This window comes from Amia ocellicauda, chromosome 8 (assembly GCF_036373705.1).
Source record: "Amia ocellicauda isolate fAmiCal2 chromosome 8, fAmiCal2.hap1, whole genome shotgun sequence".
Classification (NCBI taxonomy): Eukaryota; Metazoa; Chordata; class Actinopteri; order Amiiformes; family Amiidae; genus Amia; species Amia ocellicauda.
This window is the reverse complement of record NC_089857.1, coordinates 19968563-19988866: the sequence shown is the minus strand read 5'-3', so window position 1 is coordinate 19988866 and position 20304 is coordinate 19968563. Positions and strand designations below refer to the sequence as shown.

The 20304-nt window shown below is 39.2% G+C and overlaps 1 protein-coding gene across 2 annotated transcripts; it reads right to left on the bottom strand.

Annotated features, from left to right (window-relative positions):
• Window positions 1–782: 782 nt before the first annotated feature.
• On the bottom strand, window positions 783–13679 carry tars1 (threonyl-tRNA synthetase 1). 2 transcript variants are annotated; one of them, XM_066710593.1, is made up of 19 exons: window positions 13495–13679; window positions 12791–12874; window positions 12269–12459; window positions 11128–11251; window positions 10445–10566; window positions 10059–10176; window positions 9881–9945; window positions 8703–8781; window positions 7489–7635; window positions 6663–6761; window positions 5965–6131; window positions 4775–4937; window positions 4290–4427; window positions 4023–4100; window positions 3546–3646; window positions 2995–3099; window positions 2449–2521; window positions 2118–2232; window positions 783–1564 (listed from the first exon to the last, which is right to left on the bottom strand). In XM_066710593.1, exons 1-19 carry the CDS (start codon window positions 13552–13554, stop codon window positions 1416–1418), a joined length of 2178 nt encoding a protein of 725 aa, XP_066566690.1. In that variant the 5' UTR covers window positions 13555–13679; the 3' UTR covers window positions 783–1415. The 2 variants fall into 2 exon arrangements, with proteins under 2 accessions (XP_066566690.1, XP_066566691.1); XM_066710594.1 differs by having other exon boundaries at window positions 13513–13679.
• Window positions 13680–20304: the final 6625 nt, after the last annotated feature.

The window sequence follows — 20304 nt, the reverse complement described above, 5'->3', positions numbered from 1 at the left end:
ACTTAGTGGTGTGTACTAGTGTGTGTAAGAACTTCCCAACCACAGGAACAATTAAGCTAGTTCTAATGGACAACTCTTTTACTAACCCTGTTTGTTTTAATGACATTTTGAAACCCCGAAACTACACTTTCAAACATATAAGAAACATAAGAAAGTTTACAAATGAGAGGAGCCCCATCATGCTCATTTGGTGTCCATTAATAACTAAGTGTTCCAAGGATCCTATCTAGTCTGACTTTAAATGTGAGTTTAAAGGGCAGTTTGTGACGACTCTCTGTGTGAAGAAGTGTCTCCTGTTTTCTGTCTTGAATGCCTAGAAGCCTAATTTCCATGTGTGTCCCCGGGTGCATGTGTCCCTGCTGATCTGGAAAAGCTCCTCTGGTTTGATGTGGTCGATGCCTTTCATGATTTTGAAGACTTGAATCAAGTCCCCACAGTCTCCTCTGTTCCAGGGTGAAAAGGTTCAGGTCCCTCAGTCTCTCTCTCTTTTTATTGCTTCCCCACATTGTCTGGGTGGAGAAAGTGAGGAGTCCACGTAGACTCCTAGGTCTTTCTCATGCGTTACTTCATCTAGTTCTATTCCTCCCATAGTGTGGACATTTTCTGGTCCTTCATATGATATGGCTAAATGACAAATTGCTAGAATTTGAATTTCCACAACCTGCAGCCATCCAGGGTGTAGAATCCAAATGCAAAACTTCACAAAAAACCCACAATCCTGAGCACATAACCTTACCTGTGCTTCACGAAACATATAACATCACAGCCATAGACCAGGGAACTGAAAGAATAAATCTTTTATTCAAATCTGTCTGAGGTATATTGTAAATGCCATATCTTTAATCATATCATGCAATGCAGCTTTACAATTTTAACCATTGCTGGCAAAAAAACACCTCTCCAGCTTTATTCTAAGCCTAGCTAATTAAAAAGCCCCTTCATGGCTCCCACATCCCAGGTCAATAAATTACTCTCACGTGTACAGAGGCAACGAAAATGTTTGAGAACAAAATTGTCGTGAGAAACAAATTACAGTGAGGTTCAAGGTGAGAATACAAGAGGTCTGTTCTGACAGGTTATCTTCTGAAGCAATTTCAGATTTGTCTCTCTAATGGGGCACCTGTCAGTGTTTCTTCAGGTCTTGCCTACTGACGGGGCACAGAAAGCTACGACACTTTGAGCTCTTAACTGGAAACGCATTGAGTACTAGAGCCCTGTGGTTGATCATACAGTGAAAAGGGACTAGAGAAGTCATTATAGGACTTCATTATCCAACCAAGAAGTTCATTAACAATTCAAAAATAAAAACGGGTAGAAGCACAGTAGAACAGGAAATAAGATGACCAAACCGAAAATCAGTGGTTTGTATTTGCTCTCTCTCTCTCATTTGCTGCATTGTTAATTCTGCACGTGGTTCAGAAGTCTTCTTCGGCGTTTCTGGAGCGCTGGGTTCTGAGGTGCTGCAGGCGCTCCAGGCAGTCCCTCACGCTGCGCTCCCCGTGCACCTTGTTGTCTCTGGTGCGCACATTCACCGTGTCGCTGCTCTTCTCCTTCTCACCCACCACTGTCAAGAGAATCAGACGCACACGTCTCATTAATATACAGAGCTTTCAAACCGCGCTGGATGTGCTTAGCTTCAAGTGATTCACACATGCCAAACCAGAGCTTTAATATCTAACTGTATAGTATTTGAAGAGTACCACCCGGGGGGATTTAAACAAACAAAAAACGTCTGCGCAACTCAGGTTTCTCAATCGTATCAAGTTTTGTTTTTCCGAACTGCTCCAGCGCGATCTCTTCCCCCAGTCTATGCAGGATTTGTCTCGCAGGACTGGTAATATCTTTAATTGAGTACATTCTTTATCAAGCTTTTAGAAAGAAGGCAGCTGTGAAAACCACCTTCCTCAGTCTGCGCAGCGCACTGTGGGGAAAATGTTTTAACTATGAAAAAGAGTCTTAAGAAAAAGAGTCCTCATACAAGCTTATAATATATTAATATTTAATTATAATAAAGCCACCCATATTATACATATAGGTGTTCTTATAATAAGTCCGTATTAACAATATTGGAAGCATGCTCTGAACAATGTTGGTAGTCAAGAAATACCCCCTCTCACCCAGGATGAAGTTGTATTGTGCCAGCTGTGCGTTGCGGATCTTTTTGTTGAGAGTGCAGCCTGGATCCAAGTCAACATCGCACATCAGACCACCGCTGTGAAATTCACGTCGCACCTGCATTGGGGCAAAATAAGTCAAATACATCTGTAAAACCCATTTCCTTGGGGAAAGAATGTTTTACCAAAGGAACAAGATGGACGTTCCGGATCCAGAAACTTCTTAGGAGCTGAGCTTAAGTGTTGAAAAGGTTCACTAGTCCAGAAGACGGAAATAAAGACTGCTTTACAACTGTCCAAAGTCCAATAGAGAACAATAGTGTTCAAACTGTACCTTTTGTGCATATTCTTCACATGTCGGTCCAACAGGCACAACCATCACCTGACGCGGAGACAGCCAGAGCGGCCTGTGAACAGCACACACGGGTGTATTAGTGGCCATTTCCTGGAGACCACATGGGTCTGTGACACTTAAAATGCTGCAATCCAGATTTCATACAGCCCCCACAACTGCAGCAACTAAACTTTCCCCATATTACAGCTTTTATGGCCAATTATCCAAGAACTGTGGTCACCAATGTCTGAGCTATCCAAGAACACCCTTCATGAAATAACAAAGGATACGGGACCTGAAAGCCAAAGCCCAGTGTCATTAAAATCCACTTAAAACCTCTAAAACGTTTTAGTGCTCGGCTAATAGTCTGTCTACTCCCCCCACTTTAAAGCTTCTATATTGGATTTGTTTTTCTTCTAATTATCAAGATAAGTCCCATAATTAGCCAGGCACTGATGTGTTTTTCAGGCGTGATTGACATTTGGAGAGTTGCAGCTCTGTACCAAGGCCGCTGGTTTGAATTCACCTGTGAGTTTGTTTTCTTACCATTTGCCTCCGTAGTTTTCAGTCAGAATAGCAATCATTCTCTCCACAGAGCCCAGGATGGCACGATGAATAATCACTGGCCTTTTCTTGTCGTCTCCATCATGGCTTCAGAGAGCAAGAAAACAAACCAAAAGAAGTCTGTGATAAACTAGATTCATACAATATAGAAAAGACCCTTTCCTTATGTCCCAGCATGCCATCTACAGTTGACATTTCATCTGCCAAGTCTGTTTGACTATTTTATTATGTTGGTCCTATTCTGTTTGTGAAGAAATGTAACATCTGCTAAAACAGAATAGTTTACAGTAGTTAAATGAGCCGTTGTAGAATCCTAATCAGCCTTTGGAATGGAGAGAATACAGATCAACCATTTCTAGACCAGGATAAAGAAAGATCATGATGCAAACATTCAAATGCCTTCGGAATGATGTTTGAAATAGAGTGACAGAATGTCTGGTAATGGAAAGAATGGTCTACACCATGCAGTTTAACTGAACATTCCTATCATTAGTACAAAGTTTTATATTGATGAAATCCAATGAGACACATACCTCACAAAGGTGAGATTGAACCGGATTGGAAGCTGGAAGTCCAGCTGGATTGTCGCACACTGGTGGTATCTCCCAATCGCATCCTTGATCTGAATATCAATCTGCAAACATTATGGTATAACATTTAGTTTGTAAAATACACCATGTGGATTTAAATCTAACCATTTGTAGTAAAGAAAATTGTGATCGATTAATTTGTTTTTAAAGTTTTAAAGATTGGGTTTTAATTCTATGACTAGATCCATTACTTTCATGCAAAAGCATAATTTAAACAGTTATCCTTATTGTAGGTCTGTGGAATCAAAGCGATAACCTTAGTCAAATTTAACACAAGGAGAACATACCAATTAGATTCTACCATTTATAAGCACGAAACATGGAAAATGGAAATGAATGGAGTATTATATGCGATTAAATACATACATTCCTAACAGAAGTCAGAAACTCTTTTCATTACAGATGCACGTCAGACTTTACCTTTGGTCCATAAAACGCTCCATCGCCAGGGTTGAGCACCCACTTCTCTCCAAATTCATTCAGGCTGTTCTCCAGTTGCTAAAATGGAAAAAAAAAGTACAATTAAATGAACTAGATGCCAAATTGGAGCTGCATTACAATCAGTTTTAAAAACGGAAGTATTTCATATACAAAGCCACAAATGCTACACTTGAAATCTTGTGGACTAAACAAAACAAAATGAAGATGCCGATCACCACTTAGACATCTCTCTCTCTCTCTCTATACCTTTTCTGCCTGGTCCCACACTTCAGGTTCACCAAGGAATTTCTCGGGACGTGTCGAGAGGTTCAGTTTGAACGTGAATCCAAACACATCATAGACGGTGCGCAGGAAATCCAAGCAACCCTTGATTTCCACTTCAATCTAGATACATACACAAAATAAAGAAACCGGTTAGAGAAACAGGTGAGCTGATATTTGTGTTGTTTTGTTTATGCAGATCAATTGCATGTTTGAATGATAATGCCCACAAGACACTGCTGTAAACAAAACTTCTTTCCTTTGTGAAATAAACACTTCATTCAGCGTTTAGCTCTACTGAGAGAAGACTGGTCTGGTCCCATGTTAAATCTTCGCTGCTAAAGAGTACTTTTTGAATGAATTTGCCAAAAACCTTCACTGGCCCAGGAGGTGCCTGTGAAATGTGTTTACTATTTTGTGGAAAATGCAATCTGAAGCCAGTCCATCTCAACTTCAACATCTCAGCCCACCTGGTCCATGGAACAGAAGATGTGGGCGTCGTCCTGCTGGAAGCGCCGGACGCGGGTCAGTCCGGTCAGCGCCCCCGACAGCTCGTTGCGGTGAAGCACCCCGAAATCGGCCAGGCGCAGGGGCAGCTCTCTCCAGGAGCGCGGCCGGTGGTCAAACATCAGGCTGAGGTCAGAGAAACCGTCAGCGGCGTGCTTCAGAGCTCACCCGACTTGCATTGCTTCTCCTCAGCTTATTTAATTAGCTCAACTTCCATTTCTTTTATAATATGCATTCAAATATCAAGACAAAGATTAAATTCTCACTTCTTAACCTTTTTATTAGTTGGCACAATAACCTTTTAATCTCCTTACAATTTACACAAGCATACTAAACCTTTCCTGGCCAAGTTGCAGAAGGCGAAGGTTAGGCATTGTTTTAATGTATAGAACATACAATAGCAGTTAAGAACAAGAAGCTCATTCATAAAACTTAGACAGCAGCTACAATAATAGGGGTGCAAAAACAAGATTTATTCAAAGAAGATGACTTCATAATCAATGTAATATAGTGGACTGCTTTGCCGTTCTTCACTGTAAAGCATTATCAATGCTCTGAAATGTGCGCGGAGATGATAAAGAGCCATAACTTAAAAGATAAACAATAGAAGCAAAGGAAAAGGAAAAAAAAAAAAAACTTTGACAAGACTTTTTTCTGATATGAAACCACACAAAGCAGGTTTAATTAACAGGGAAAGGATCGTTTCAGACAAGGTGACGGGCTGTCATGGAAGTGACTCACCGCCGCGTTAATCACGGTGCCGATTGACGTATAGAGTTACTGTTGCTTATGGGCAGATACGGCATGGTTACTTTCCACTGCCGTACGCTGTCAGAGGAAACGTGGCATCTCGTGTGATTTAAATTGCTGTTCCTTGCCAAGGAGGCAGGGTGCATGTCTTGGCAAGAAGCCCATGTCAGAAGTGTACTCAAGACAACTTTGACAATGGAACTAGATTCTCTCAAGAACAAACGGAGTGCTCCTGATTGGCTCAACACTGGTAATAAGAGTTGTATCGGTCCTCCCTAAAGGCCTTGAAACAACTGGAGGCAGGACTTCACAATGAAAGACTTTCCATTTTCGAAGTGGTGGATTAGATCCGTACTATAACAGGTAATAACCGGTTTCACGCATTGAAGACAAAAGCTCTTACCAGTGGCCGGGGCAGTTCATTGGCTTGAGGGCGAAGATCTCCTTCTCCACCTCAAAGGAGAACATGTTCTCGCTGTAGTGCTGCCAGTGACCGGACGTCTGCCACAGCTTGCTGTTGAACACGTTCGGAGTCACCACCTCCTGGAAGCCTCTCTTCCTGTACTCACTCTGTGATGAGGCAGAGACGGGTACACCATTATTAAATCAGAAATAATACATCACATCTGCTTCGGTTCTTGGTTTAACGTAGACAGATTTCAAATGATTTCTTGCTCAGTGCATCCGATTGTGCCACTTTGAAAGGCATGTTGGTGAGATTATAGAGCTATAAACTTAAATTGGAAATCAGAGCTATACCCTCTTTAATTGAAGAACAAAACATGATTCAACTTTTTAAAGACATTATTTAAAATCAGTTGAGCTATTTGATACAAGTTTACAAAAAATTGAACCGCATTTAAAAACATTCTGGTCAATAAATAAAACACTCGTATACGTGCAGTGACAAAATCACGCCCTCTAGTGGCAGGACTTTGACGCTCGTCTCCATTTATACTGAACACTAAAAAGAAGTAGCCAATTAAGAGCAACAGGTGAGCAGAAGAGGGGGTTATTTCTTCCCTAATTCACCCCTGCAGACCCCAAGACACTTCTTCCCTCCTGGTGAAACAGGTCTGACCCAACAAAGGTGGCACTTACCCTGATGAATTCGATCAGGGTGTTGTATATATAGGCCCCCTTGGGCAGGAAGAAGCAGCTGCCAGGACTCAGGTCGTGGAAGAAGAAGAGCTCCTGCTCCTGTAAGAAAACAACATGACTTTGCTTGTGAAGCTCTTCCCGGTATAGATGACTGAAGCACCTGTCAGCAAATGATACCAGATGGCACCATTAATGATTCACAACTCTCACAGTTGGACTAATCGGCCACTTTACACCAAGGGCCTTGATCCTGCAGAACTGATGCCGATCCTTTTGTACTTTATGTCAAAAGCCCACAGAAGACTAAACGCAGTCAAGTTAATTAGGATACCTTTCATATAAGCTTCAAAACCCTGCCAAGTCCTCTTTTCCGTACCCAGGTTTGTCAATAATACCCCATGTAATTCTGCATGCTTTTGGTTTTTAGTATTTCTATACATTCAACCAAGACAGCAAAGACTATTTCATTTTACTCATTTCTCTTTTGTTCTCTAGTTGGGTTTAGTCCCAAACACAAGGGTTTGCATTATTTGGATCGAGAGGCACATTAAAGCGTTTTTCAGAAACAGACGGATGAATCCAGGGCTTAATTCATAAGTGTTATTATTCATTACAACACCTGACTGTGCGTCTGCAGACAATTTTGGTTAGATTTATGATTGTTTAGCTTTGTTGTATTGGTGGCTGTTATAAATGCAGGTAATATAAAGTAGTAAAACAAAAGGAACACAATGACAAATGGTTCAGCGCATTGCGTCCCAAGAGATGGAGCGGAGTATCTATATTGATGTTCTTGGCAGAGGTACTCTTCCCCCCCGCCCCCTACCCTTCCAAGTTTGCGATGATCTCTGTTCTTGGCCTCTTCCTGAAATTTTTCCCACTCCTTCAACATCTTAGGGTCTGGAAAGGAAATCCCATAAATCCTCTGCAGAGTTTCCATGTCAGCTTTTCCTTCCCAGTATGTGGAAGAGTTCTAAGAAATAAACACATGTTTAAGAGATAGTCAGAGGCAGACCAGGAGCAGTGATATAAAAATAGTTTCCTCCTGAAGAAATCCAATCACATAACACCCATTATAACACAAACTCAGTTACAAAACTTCTGTTGCAGATTGATCTCTGCGACTTCTTGCTGTGGTTTGTGTTCAGGGCATTAGTTTCTTCTCCTCTCATGCCTTCAGGGATCAATGCAGTAGCACAGAAGTTCAATTACTTGGAATTCATGCAGGGCGAGTAGGTTCTTCTGAGCTGCTTTATCCCGCTGGTATCAACCTGGAGTCTTATATTGACCTCTCAAGACAAGAGGCGCAAAATACATCTCAGATTGCCACCCACTGGCACAACACAACACAATCGTCACATTTATATTCTGCAGATACAAAAGGGGATGTGGAGGGAGGGCAGAGGTTGTGGAACCGAAACAAAACATGACAGCACAACTTCCATATTATTATTATTTCTTTTTTTAAATCTTCAATTTCTAAAGTTAAAGGAAAGAACTAAAGTGCCCCCTATCCCAATATGTGGCAAGTCACTGCACTTGCTCTCTGCCCATTTCTTACAGAAAGATAAGCATCACTCTGGCTGTGATCTATATTTAGACATTCACGCCCAATGGATATTTCATTTTCCACACTATACTGATATAAAAGGCAGAGGCAGCCCATCTGTGAAATAAGAAGCCAAGCATGACTTCAAAGACGCGATCGTCTCCACAGTGGTTTATCTGATACAAGTTTCCATCCAACTAAATAGAAATCGCAAAGTGAGTTTCAAGCTGAGTCCGTCTTTAACTTGAAACTCCAGTGGCAGGGCCCAGCAGGGCCCGGTGTATAATAATCACCAGCTTAGCGGTTACGGCTTTGGGTTCAGTGCGTCTAAGGGGCTCCTGGTTTGGTTGCACGGTCATGTTCTAGTCCAGTCACATATAGACTGCACAGACAGCAGGACAGGAGCAGACTGGGACGAGGAGATGCTGGCGATTCAAAACAGGGCAAACATATTTACAGCTGAAATTAAAGAAAAGCAAAGAAAAGCTCACCTTGTGTATTTTCAAGGCCTTTATTTTTCCGGTGTGCCTCACATGAGGCCCTCTACAGAGGTCTATCAATGGTCCACACCTAGTAAAAAATTTAATGTATGGGAGGGAAAAAAGTTAATTTAAAATCAACCCATTCAAACTTCTGTAAAACTATGTAGGGTCAAATTATACATTGGAAGGGCTGAGAACTAGAAATCATCTAATTGTACAATTATAAAACTATACATACCATATTTTAAAGTAAGGCAAGTGGTATTGGTTTGGTGTGATAGGAAAACATTGAAACTATTTTAAGTTGGGCAATTAAAAACATTTAAATTCTGACCCTTCCCATGTGATAACTCCAGTTGAACCTGTATTATGTTTTTAGGGCAGGATACAAAACAAATATCTAACAGCTGCACAACCAGCAACCAATTTAACTTGTGTGTGTGACTCATTAGTGCCGAAGGTGGAAGGGAAGGGAACAGCAGTCCTTGAAGTCCTTTAAAGCATGATGATTGTAATGTTTCAAACACAACCGCAATTATTCAACATCATAAACAGTGACATGTATGTTCACATTTTAAATTTCATGCAGCAGCAGAAGTCAACTGAAAGAAGGTTAAGTGGTTTTGGAGAGGTATTTGATTTATTATATAGTTTGAAAGAATAATCCTGATGAACGTGCGAAGATATGAAAATAACCACATGGGTGTGTCTCCTTTGGGGAAATGATGCAAGTGTAAACAATTGATCCTGCAGTAAGTTAGTAAATCCAACGTGGCCGAGCCATTACAGACTTGGCTTCACCTAATCCATTACAGCTGAAGAGTCTGGCACCTCGGTCTCCTCAGTGGGAGGACAGGCTGACAGTGAAATCGCATTACTCACACCGACTACGCTCTTCCTGAAGGGGGTTGCAGGACAGAGACGATTTTCAATCAAGCCTCCCAAACAGGACAGAATATCAAGCTGAAAGTTCAGGGCACTGTGGAAAGTGCTGATCTCCCACAGAATTGAATGACTAACTGTTAAAACTCTACACTTTTGGGTATAGCAAGAAAGATTGTTTTCCCCTCCAACACAAATACTAAGTTCATATCCATGTGCTTATTTGTATTTAATTTACATCTACATCAACAACATATGTACATGTAACAAACTAAAGGAGGTTATAAATGAGGTCTGCGTCCCACCTGTACACAGTAGTTGTTGGCGTCTTCACCTTCTCGTTTAAAATCCTGCATTTAAACTCGTTATACTGTGCAAAAAACACAAACAGAAAGTGAAAATTAACAATAAATAGCCTGCAATTTTTTTTGCAAAACCAATAAAACAGTGTTAATAAACCAAAACAAAACAACGTTGACATACCTTGAACATTTCAAGCAGCGTTTCTTTCTTGATCTCCAGCCTCTCAAAAGGTTGCTTCTCCTTGATGATCTTTTTACAAAGGCTCTCCAGGCCGGGGAAGTCATTGCTTGACACCCCTCTGTTAACAAGCACAAGATTGTTACCCATTTATTAGAGCACTAAGAGTGGAGGGGCAGTAGATTTTGGTTCAAGAGATGGATCAACTGAACACAGATTGGCATCAGTAACACGCTGCGGTCATAAATGCCTCTCACCCTGATCTAAAGCACAGAGAGCACCGTTCTACCAGGCTGAACACACACTCGTAGATAGCTAAAGATCAGTTCCTTTTACTTTACATGCTACCAACTTCTATCATACACACACAAACACGTTTTAATACTTACTCATTCTCCAGGTACATGTCATAATAAAACCCATTTTCGATGGGTGGTCCATAGCACAGGCAGCCTCCGTACACCCTCTCCATAGCCTCCCCCATGATGTGGGCACTGGAGTGCCAGTAAACCTGCAGAGAAGGAAGGACGGTCACAGCTGAGCAGAGAGTTCACAACGGTTTCATTGCAACTTGGTGCATCCTAATGTTTACACATTACGATACATTATAATGAAAAACGCACTAGTCATTTTCAACATAGAAACACATTCACCCAACTAGACAACTTTCACAAATGCTTCTCTGGGATTGGCTGTTTTAGTAAATGTGTTTAAAACTTGTCATTTTGCAGTCCATGGCCATGATGGAACACAATCTTGACTTGACAAAGCAGTATGTCAGGTTTCATAAAGGAGCTTTCGTGGGGTGTCAACACAAGGATTCCTCAACACACCTGAGCCAGCACAGCTCCTGTCTTTGTAGTTCTACGGGTTGGTCTAAAGGCTTTGATGTCATGGAAACTGCCAGAAACTACTACATTTGTTAATGTATATATTTTGAAAGCAAGATAACGCAGGACCTGAATCCTCAACACAATCAGTGTGCATCAGTTCTAGTCGGGATGCAGTTTTCATCCATCTGATTCAGAGTGTGTGGTTATCTATCTTTCACCCAGATCATGCAACTACTCACGGCTTGGGCCTCCTCATCATCAAACTTCAGCAGCTGCAGGCTACAGTCACACTCCAGCGGCCTGTCCAGATCCCACACTTCCCCGTTGACTTTAGATATCACTGTGCTGTCTGCCAATCCCTGACTGTTCAGAGTAAAACATTTTTAAAAAGATGAGGTCACATATAAAGAAATATTAATACACTTTAAGTGGGAGAGAAGGACTGGCATTATTCACCCCAAACTGCCTGAAGATATTTGATAAATTAGAAATTTGATTAATTCCTTTGCCACACAGGATGTACAGTAAACAAAGTTACTGAATTTTCAAATTTTAACTCTGAAAACCCAGCCCAGTTCACTCAAGAATAGGGTGCAATCTACCAATCCTCTTGATCGCACCCACGTCAGTGTTCAGGTGCTTTGCTTCACCACAGCACTAAGTACTGACCCCAATCATCCTTACCAAGAACTGGACCCCCCACAAACGGGCACTCATTGATATCTTAGAGCCGAAGACAGCAATGAAAGAGAATGTGTTCTGTGCTCAGTAAATAAAGCTCAGCAGACTCCTGATCGCTGCTCTTTTTATCGATTGCACGCAAAATGAGATTCAAAGAACATTTCACATCAACAGCATTACATTCTCTGATCAATTAAGACAAAAGACAGAAATCATTGGTTACAGCCACTGAACTGTGTGGATTGAAGTCCCATTTTCTGGGCTTTTAGTGCAACAGTAATAGCTGTCATTCTGATGCAATAACGTGTCAGAACACAAGGCTATTTTAGCAGGAAATCTTTCTGTTGATTAATCAGTACCTTGATCTGCTATTTGTTACACAGCTTTCATGAAATTTCATCAAGTTACCAGTAACTTAAAAAAAAAAACTAAAAGTCAAGCCAAATGTAACATTGATCTCTTCAATAAACAGTGGCGAGTGCCATTTACCCCACAATGTAGCGGCCAGACAAATAAAAACTTGTTGCCCTGTCCCTTTGCTCTTTTTCACAGAAACTCAAATAAATAACTTAAAATAAACTGGGATTAATCTTATTTTAATTGTTTGTATCCATTAAAAAGGCATTCACAAAAGCCATCAATACTAAGTTTAAACAGTCTATCACTCCATCACACTCATCCACAGCACCACACACCTACCTAATCCCACTGGCAATCTGGTACGGTGTGGTTCTCCAAGACTCGGCCTCAACCACCTTCCCATCGGGCAGGGTCACTTTAATGGGCTTGCTCTCTTTGGCGGCTCTCTCTGCCATTAACGCATCGTGTTCCTCCTTCAGCTTATTGTAGAGAGCCAGACGCTCATCAATATACTGAGGCCAGGGACTCAACTGGAGATCCAGGCAGATGAAATGAAAGACAGGAAAAATTGCCAGAGTTAGCAACCAGTGCTCAGCTCCAGAATCCCTCATATCACTACCACCCACTGATGCCTGAATCCACCCAGGTGTGTGGATGTTGTGGAAATGCTAGCCACGTAATGAAGTAGTCTATATGTTAAGAGAAGCAAAATGTATAGTAGATATTTAAACGTAAATGGGGAGTATCGGTAAGCTTTCCCTATAGTATCTGTGTTGTGTAAATGTGTTTTACTCACATTACTGTGTAGTGGGTGTTCTCCACTGGTACCATCTTTAATATCAGATTGAACATGTATTTTACCTCAGGCCTAACGCCGGCATCTGCACCTCCCTTGTTCTTCTTTTTTCCTCCTTCTTTATTGCATTTCTCTGCTCCCTCGCAACCCTACAATTGCATGAGGTTATTTCAGTCATTGTTGTTTCAGAGTTTCTCTTTTAGCATGACTCAGCTGGCACAACCAGTCACTCTATAAGAAACATTAAAACTATCCAAAGCAGTAAGCCTGGGCCGCTGCACTTGCACTTGAGACTCAGCTGTCTTGTTGTGCACTGACCATTTGCAGAAAACAAGAGCACAGCTGGACTGAACACCACACAGTAGCACATCTAGAAAATCCAGTCCACCAACATCGTCTCCTCTATTTACAGACATTTCCCAGCTAAACAGTAGCTTATATTCAATCAGACATTTAAATAGAACAATGTATATTCAAATGTAGAGCATGCAACTCTATGTCATTTCCACGCTTTCATTACTGCACCCTTGTTACAGAAACTGGAGTTACTGAAATGCATTGATGTGGCACTTTGTGAGACTGATTTAACATTCAAAAACCACACTAATCAAAGCTTTCTCTGATGTACTATTTAAAATGCACAAATGCATTAAAATACACCTCGTTCACGTTTGTACGCATTCATTCGTCTTCAATCAGTACAATTCAACATTATTTGACACATTATTGCCTAAACGACCATAACGTTAACGATGTACTGATTGTTTACCTTCTTTCCCTCGTGTACCTGCAATTTCTTCATTTCCTGAGTGACCTTATCTTCCGACATGTTCTGCTGTGTTTTGCTTTTATTCAGGGGATCAAATGTATTGTTTTATATCTATCAAAAAAACACGAAACCCACGCGTCCACAGCCCCTCTGTCGCCGGTGGAAGTGTGTCTCCCGGATGTGACGAATGCGACTCCGCTCCCGTGCTGATGCAACACTACCGTAATAGGTGGGACGGAGGCGTATATATTGATTGACAGTTGTTTCAGCCTACCAGACACCATTAAGAGTTCTGAAGAAGGCGTGTCCTGGGCCGTGATTGGCGCATTTCTACGCTGCCTCTCAGAGTGGCTCTGGCTGAGGTGCCGCGTTGCCGGTAGCGTCTGCTGGCGTAGCGATGCGTAGTGTGTGGAGCCTCGTTGCACAATTAATCATACCAGCGGATCTGTGTTTATCTTTATTGATTGATAGCAGTTCGTTAGAAACATATTATTTTCACTAGAAAAACAATTAAACTTCAAAATAAGATAAAGAGATGAGGATGATTATTAGAACAGCCCTGATCACAGTAATATGAAGGACTTGCTGCTCACTTCCGTCTTTTTTAAGTGTAAGCAAGTCATGATGAAGGGTTAACATCTTTAGCATAGAGTTCAGTCTAATGTGAGATCTATAAACCCTAGCATGAACCCACCTTCCTCAACAGCAGCCCACCCAGACACCTACCTGGTCCTATTCCTAACCCTAACTCCGAATCAGATGTGCCAGGCTACACACGTCTGAAATGAACACGTTTTTAATTGTATGATTTATATTAATCTGCCTATATATATATATATATATATATATATATATATATAGAAAAACACATTTATTAATTAAGGGAATTAAGTGGAAATAGTTGATGCAATCAGAAAAGCCATCTAGGGATTATTATGTGTGAGGTCTGTCAGATATGGCAAGCCAAATTATCATTTAAATATGTCTTTAATTACATCTCCAGATATCTTTAAATCATTTACAGATACCTGTAAATGAATTTGAGATCTCATTTAACTCAATTTACAGATATCTGAAATTAATTTTAAGATATCTTGAATACATAGAAATATATCTTTATTTCATTTCAAGATATTTCCAATTCATTTAGAGATATCTGCAAATAATTTCAAGATATCTTTGAATGACTTTCTTTATGTCGGCTGAGATTAACACTTTCTGTTTGCTCATTCAGTTACTTAGAAATGAATTAACAAGTGAACAAGAATAGTCTTGGGCTTAAAATATATCTCAAAATATTTAAAGATTTCTTAAATACATTTAGAGATATATTTAAATACTTAAAGATGTAGTCTTCCACATTCCCTGACAGTTTGCATTCTCAACCTGGAACATCCTGTCCTATTCCATACGGAGCATCTGCACTGCAAAATGTAGGCTACTTGTTGAGGAACAATCAGTGCACTGGTAACAGTAAGTTGCCCTGGATCAGGGCGTCTGCCAAGAAATAATAATAATAATAATAATAATAATAATAATAATAATAATAATAATAATAATAATAATAATAATAAAACAGTAGAGCACAATCTGCACATGCTCAGTACAACAGCACTGGAAGCATTTCAATTGCACTGGCTGGGTGCTGAGGTTCTTGATCCCCTTGCCTCACCTGTATCCTTCTGTCAGGAATAAGTTATGCAGTTACTACTGATTTATTGTGGTCCTTCAAGAACCTTCAGAATTAATTTCTTGAATCAGTCAGGTGTTACAAATGATATAAGCACTGATGGGCCTAATGACTACCTCTTATCCATAATTTTTTCTGACACCTCGTGGAAAATCCAGGAAGTATCATCAGGTTTGAAATCCTCTGATATAATCTAAAATACTTTTATGATGATCTGTGGACATCATAATCAACCCCCACATACTTCACTGACATTAATTACTTCATGAGGAAACTAACCAGTACCACATTATATTATATTATTTATTTATTTATTTATTTATTTATTTATTCATTAGCAGACGCCCTTATCCAGGGCAATACAACATCTGGATAGTTAATATAATTTGTGTTGTGCTCATACAGCTAGCCTATACCTAACATACCCTTGTGCATATAATTGGTTTGCTTTAATATTATCACACAATATTTTGTTTTGGTTTTCATTTTCTCGTGGGTGTTTTTTTAAGTAACCTTCAGAATTGTTATTTACTCAGATTTATTAGTAAGAAACAGAAACAGTTTGAAATCAGTGTGAATGCACAGAAGCACCACACAACAAAATCTAGTTATATTTCACATGAATGTTTTTTGTTATATAACACTTCACTCTACAGTACTGAATAGGTTTATTCATCATCAGTTTTATACTTACAAATATTTCATTTTCTTTCCTTGTGTATCAATGGAGTACAAGGTTAATAACAGGCATTCAGATTGTTTTCCCTTTATTAACAAGGTGTTCAGATCGAGTGGAGACCTTTAGAATTCTACCTTCTATACATTAACTGTTCATACAATAAGTTTGTCTTTTGGTTCAAGCATCACTCAACCATATATTGTTTCATTGACCTCACAGGAGTTGTATTGATTGGCACTATCATTATCTATAATAAAACTGTATTTATCTCTACTATAGTTCAGGAAAGTGTTGTCACATTAAATTAAAGTATGTATTTACAGGCAAAAGTAAATTGTATTGTATGTGTGCAACATATAAAAAGTTATTGGGATCAAATTAAATCAATATGTATTTTTTTAAGGTAGGTTTTTCTCTACAGAATTTATTTTTTGGAAGATGAGAGAGATCTTATTAACATTGTTTAATGGATACATTGTTACAAAACAATGATACTTCTTGAATATAGGCTGACAGAAGTAAGACACAACAAAACATTGACTTAACTTGAAGAATTTAAATCTGTAGAAACTACTTCAACTAATTTCCTCTTTATGTATGCAAATGAATCTACTAATATTGCACATACTTTTCTAAAATGTTGCAATGGGTGATGCTATGAGCAGTCGCTTCCAATTAATTTGTTTATACTGTTGTTTATTTTCCTTTCTATGTTTATATTATAAATGAATAAAAAAAAAAACTTGCTCAGAAAGCTTTGCTTGTTAGGCGTGAGTTAATAATGGATGAGATGTCTGCTAACATTAGCGATTATATGACTAGCAATGTAAATTAATATTTTCCAGATTCTTGTTTTTTGTTTGTTTTTTGTTTATGTACTTATTTGTTTCTCTATGGGGTATGATGCATTCATTGGGTGATAAAATGGACCAGTATTATAATTGTATCTGTGTGGATAATGCAAAGATCCACAGAACCAGATAACTTACCAAAGAATGATGCTCTGCTGTCAGATTCTTTCTGAAAAGTGTAACTGCAGAGCAATGCAGATAAGTTAGGGGAAAAAAAATCACCAAATCTTTGGCAACAATGCACAGTATAGAGCTACAGGTTATACTGTTGTTTCATCTTTCAATCTGTGACTGAATATGTTAGATGTCTGTTTTTTGTCACCATACATATAATCAAGATAAATTAAAGGATTTATTATACTCTGTAGTATTCTAAGAAGATGTTCAGTGTTTATGTTCTTTATGCAGGATAAATATATGGTTAATTGGTAGCAATGCTAACACCTTTAATGCATTCAGTATTGTATAGTCATTTTCTGGTTGTTGTTGTGTTGTTTGTAATGTTCTCTGCTCAATGACTCATTCACACAAAGTACCTCTGCACAAAGTTTCCTTAGGTAATGTAAATGTTGCATATTCATAATGTAATCCATTATGATATATCCAGTTCCACAGGTATTTCTTTGAAAGTTGTTTACAATGATACAGAGATTCAGACATTACCCATGAAGAGTAACCCTGTAGACAGAATATAAAATAACCAACGGCACTTGTTGTTTGCTGCAAGGCTTCTCCGAATTTTAAAAACTCCCTGCAAAATGTACCTCTGTACATATTGACATCACATAAATGAGAAAATATCCTGGGGAAAAAAACAACCCTATATACAGTATATCATATGTAATCCTTTAAGCTTTACACAGTTGCTGGATTACTCCCCTGAAATACCCATGCTTATCACTATATATATATATATATATATATATATATATATATATATATATATATATATATATAAATATAAATATACAGTGAGGGAAAAAAGTATTTGATCCCCTGCTGATTTTGTACGTTTGCCCACTGACAAAGAAATGATCAGTCTATAATTTTAATGGTAGGTGTATTTTAACAGTGAGAGACAGAATAACAGCAAAAAAATCCAGAAAAACTCATTTCAAAAAAGTTATAAATTTATTTGCATGTTAATGAATGAAATAAGTATTTGATCCCCTATCAATCAGCAAGATTTCTGGCTCCCAGGTGTCTTTTATACAGGTAACGAGCTGAGATTAGGGGCACTCTCTTAAAGGGAGTGCTCCTAATCTCAGCTCGTTACCTGTATAAAAGACACCTGTCCACAGAAGCAATCAATCAATCAAGGTTTTTTTGTTGTTGTTATTCTGTTTCTCACTGTTAAAATACACCTACCATTAAAATTATAGACTGATCATTTCTTTGTCAGTGGGCAAACGTACAAAATCAGCAGGGGATCAAATACTTTTTTCCCTCACTGTATTCTCAATTGGATTGAGGTCCGGGCTTTGACTGGGACACTCCAGGACATTGACCTTTTTGTTTTTAAGCCACTCCAGTGTGGCTTTGGCTGTATGTTTGTGGTCACTGTCCTGCTGGAAGATGAATCTTCTCCCAAGTCCCAGGTCTCTTGCAGACTTCAGCAGGTTTTCTTCCAGGATTTCTCTGTACTTTGCTGCATCCATTTTGCCCTCTATCGTTACTAGGTTTCCAGGCCTTGATGCAGAGAAGCATCCCCATAGCATGATGCTGCCACCACCATGCTTCATGGTAGGGATGGTGTTCTCAGGATGATGTGTGGTGTTAGGCTTGCGCCAAACGTAGCACTAAGTGTTGAGGCCACAAAGCTCTATTTTGGTCTCATCAGACCATAGAATCTTCCTCCACTTGTTCTCAAAGTCTTCCACATGCCTTCTGGCAAACTCTAGCCAAGATTTGATGTGAGTTTGATTCTCTCCCATAAAGGCCACTTTTGTGAAGCACCCAGGCTATTGTTGCAGTCTGCACAGTGTCTCCCAGCTCAGCGGTGGTTGCCATAGGCCTCTTGGTGGCCTCCCTGTCTAGTGCCCTTCTCGCCCAGATACCCAGTTTTTAAGGACGGCCTGACCTTGGCAGATTCACAGTTGTGCCATATTCTCTCCATTTCTTAATAATGGACTTTACTGTACTGCCTTGAAATGTTCTTATATCCTACCCCTGATTGGTGCTTTTGAAGAACCTTATTGCGGATTTGCATTGAATGTTCCTTCGTCTTCGTGATGTAGTTTTTGTTAGGAATTGTACTTATCAACTTTGGAACCTCCCAGAGACAGGTGTATTTAACCTGAAATAATGTGACACACCTTAATTGGTGGACTCCATTCAATTAATTACATGACTTCTACAGACAGTTGGTTTCACCACAGGTGTGTCATAGCAATAATTATTTGTAATCAATTTGCAGATTATATTTTTCACTTGGACATTATGGACATGTTCTGTGTTGATCAGTTGCAAAAACTCCTGATTAAATTAATTCTGATTTCATGTTGTAACACAATGAAATGTGAAAGAGTCCAAGTGGGGTGAATACTTTTGAGAGCCACTGTATATGTATTATTTTGACACCTTCCTAGGTATTTTTGTGAAATCCTTCAACTTTTCAAAAATGCTTCATATCCATTTATTCAGTGGAAATGTGTCTGCTGTTAGGAGACAACATAAACACATTGCTGTAACTGAATGTGCTATTAATATTCTGTATGAATATTGCTCATCCCTTTGGTTTAAGAAATCTCTTATTGATTTTTTTTTTCCTGAATAAAACGTTTTTTGTTTTTTTTCCCAGAGACGGTCTTTAAAGTGTTCTTCCTTGTTTGACAGCAGCTTGTTAGAGTGCTTAAAAACATTTGTTACAGATGGAAGATTTCACCCAATTCTTGTCCCTTTTCTTTTATGCAATCACAGAGCTATTGCTATTTAACTCTCAAATTATAGACTCATTGTGACACTACAAATCAGACACAACTCCCACTCATGAAAACAACAAGCACAGTAACCTTGTAATTACACACTTCATTTTTAAACTGATTCATTTTCTTGTTTTTTTTCTCCCTGCAGTGTGGGAAACCAGGAGCGAATGCTAAGGACCTGCTGCTCCCACAGCTGAATCTCAGAGTGAGTCATTTCCCTGATTTTTGAACTAAAATATTTGCTGCTGTGAACTCTCAGTGTTTACACAACAGTTTCATATATGAACACATAGACACACTCCAAAAAACATAATTGGTAAATAAAAGCACTGCCAACAATACCATAACTAGAGAAAACATGTTTAATATATGGTACTTGCATAACTTCTGCAATTTCTGTAAAAACTGTGCTGCAATATATTCCTTACGTTCAGGGATACAGATATTTACAGGTGGGAATGACTTGCTTGGGGAAATTAATTGATAATGTTTCTATTTACAGAGTAACACACTAATGAGTAACACTACAGTAGAAAACTGATGCAACCTTTTATTCTAGGTGAATAAGCTGAACATATATGGGTGTCACATGATAAATATTCCCTGTGTCACAGTGTATCTTCCCCCTCCCTTCTGAATGGTTTACTTTGGTTCCCCCATTCTGTT